This window comes from Branchiostoma belcheri, unplaced genomic scaffold, assembly GCF_001625305.1.
Source record: "Branchiostoma belcheri isolate BF01 breed outbred unplaced genomic scaffold, Haploidv18h27 scaffold100, whole genome shotgun sequence".
NCBI lineage: Eukaryota > Metazoa > Chordata > Leptocardii > Amphioxiformes > Branchiostomatidae > Branchiostoma > Branchiostoma belcheri.
This window is the reverse complement of record NW_017802381.1, coordinates 1,044,191-1,045,541: the sequence shown is the minus strand read 5'-3', so window position 1 is coordinate 1,045,541 and position 1,351 is coordinate 1,044,191. Positions and strand designations below refer to the sequence as shown.

The 1,351-nt window shown below is 43.1% G+C and overlaps 1 protein-coding gene across 4 annotated transcripts in view; it reads right to left on the bottom strand.

The window, feature by feature from the left end:
* LOC109473855 (alpha-N-acetylgalactosaminide alpha-2,6-sialyltransferase 2-like) overlaps positions 1-1,328 on the bottom strand; it is a 22,060-nt gene extending 20,732 nt beyond the window's left edge. For all 4 annotated transcript variants that reach the window (XM_019773995.1, XM_019773968.1, XM_019773978.1 and 1 more), the window contains exon 1: positions 1,194-1,328. In XM_019773995.1, the coding sequence (XP_019629554.1) occupies positions 1,194-1,324 (131 nt within the window). In that variant the 5' untranslated portion in view covers positions 1,325-1,328. The remainder of the gene's footprint in view (positions 1-1,193) is intronic.
* Positions 1,329-1,351: the final 23 nt, after the last annotated feature.

Genomic DNA, 1,351 nt, shown 5'->3' with positions numbered 1-1,351 from the left:
ATGTAGATAACCACATGTGGTGTGCTTAATGGACCATGGTGTTATATGTTAGACGGTCGTTCAGAATGTGTGCCGTGTTTTTCACAGTGTTTCAGGCTGCATCATCAGGCTGTTGGGTTTCAGTTGTTAACAGAGAAGCTATACAGTGCAAGGATCCCTGAGATAACCACATGTAGATAACCACATGTGGTGTGCTTAATGGACCATGGTGTTATATGTTAGACGGTCGTTCAGAATGTGTGCCGTGTTTTTCACAGTGTGTCAGGCTACATCATCAGGCTGTTAAGTTTCAGTTGTTAGAAATCTAACAGAGAAGCTAACAGTGCAAGGATCCCTGAGATAACCACATGTAGATAACCACATGTGGTGTGCTTAATAGTGTTATATGTTAGACGGTCGTTCAGAATGTGTGCCGTGTTTTTCACAGTGTGTCAGGCTGCATCATCAGGCTGTTAGGTTTCAGTTGTTAGAAGTCCAACAGAGAAGCTAACAGTGCAAGGATCCCTGAGATAACCACATGTAGATAACCACATGTGGTGTGCTTAATAGTGTTATATGTTAGACGGTCGTTCAGAATGTGTGCCGTGTTTTTCACAGTGTGTCAGGCTGCATCATCACATCATCAGGCTGTTAGGTTTCAGTTGTTAGAAATCTAACAGAGAAGCTAACAGTGCAAGGATCCCTGAGATAACAACATGTAGATAACCACATGTGGTGTGCTTAATACAGTAGTGTTATATGTTAGACGGTCGTTCAGAATGACTGTGCCGTGTTTTTCACAGTGTGTCAGGCTGCATCATCAGGCTGTTAGGTTTCAGTTGTTAGAAATCTAACAGAGAAGCTAACAGTACAAGGATACCTGACTACCACAAGCTATAGGTGACATTACTATTAGATCCCCTGTTAGGACTTAAGAAAAGTATGCTTGTCATGTTTCCTCAGACCTGCAGCGAGGAAACTTCACTGAGCTTCACCAAAAATGCAGGAAAGAGGTTGAAAACCAGTGAATTCCCCTGGGTGCAATATCATTCAATGTTAGGTTTTCTGTTAGGTTTTGAAATGCACCATGGTTTGCTATGTCCAATTTCTTGCCATATATAGCCACAATACAGGATAACCCACACACCCCTTCCTAATTTTTTCCTCCTTTTTTGTTGGGCCATATATGCTCTGTTACTTTGACATTGCCTCACCTTGTTTCCTGATATGATGCTAAATTCACCTTGCTTTTGGCCAGGCTCTTATGTAGGTAGGATCCGGAGAACCAGACGAAACCCAGCGTCAGAACCAGGCACAGGAGGAACAGCCATTTGAAGCGCCCCATCTGTGTGGGGTAAACCGTCTTACTCTC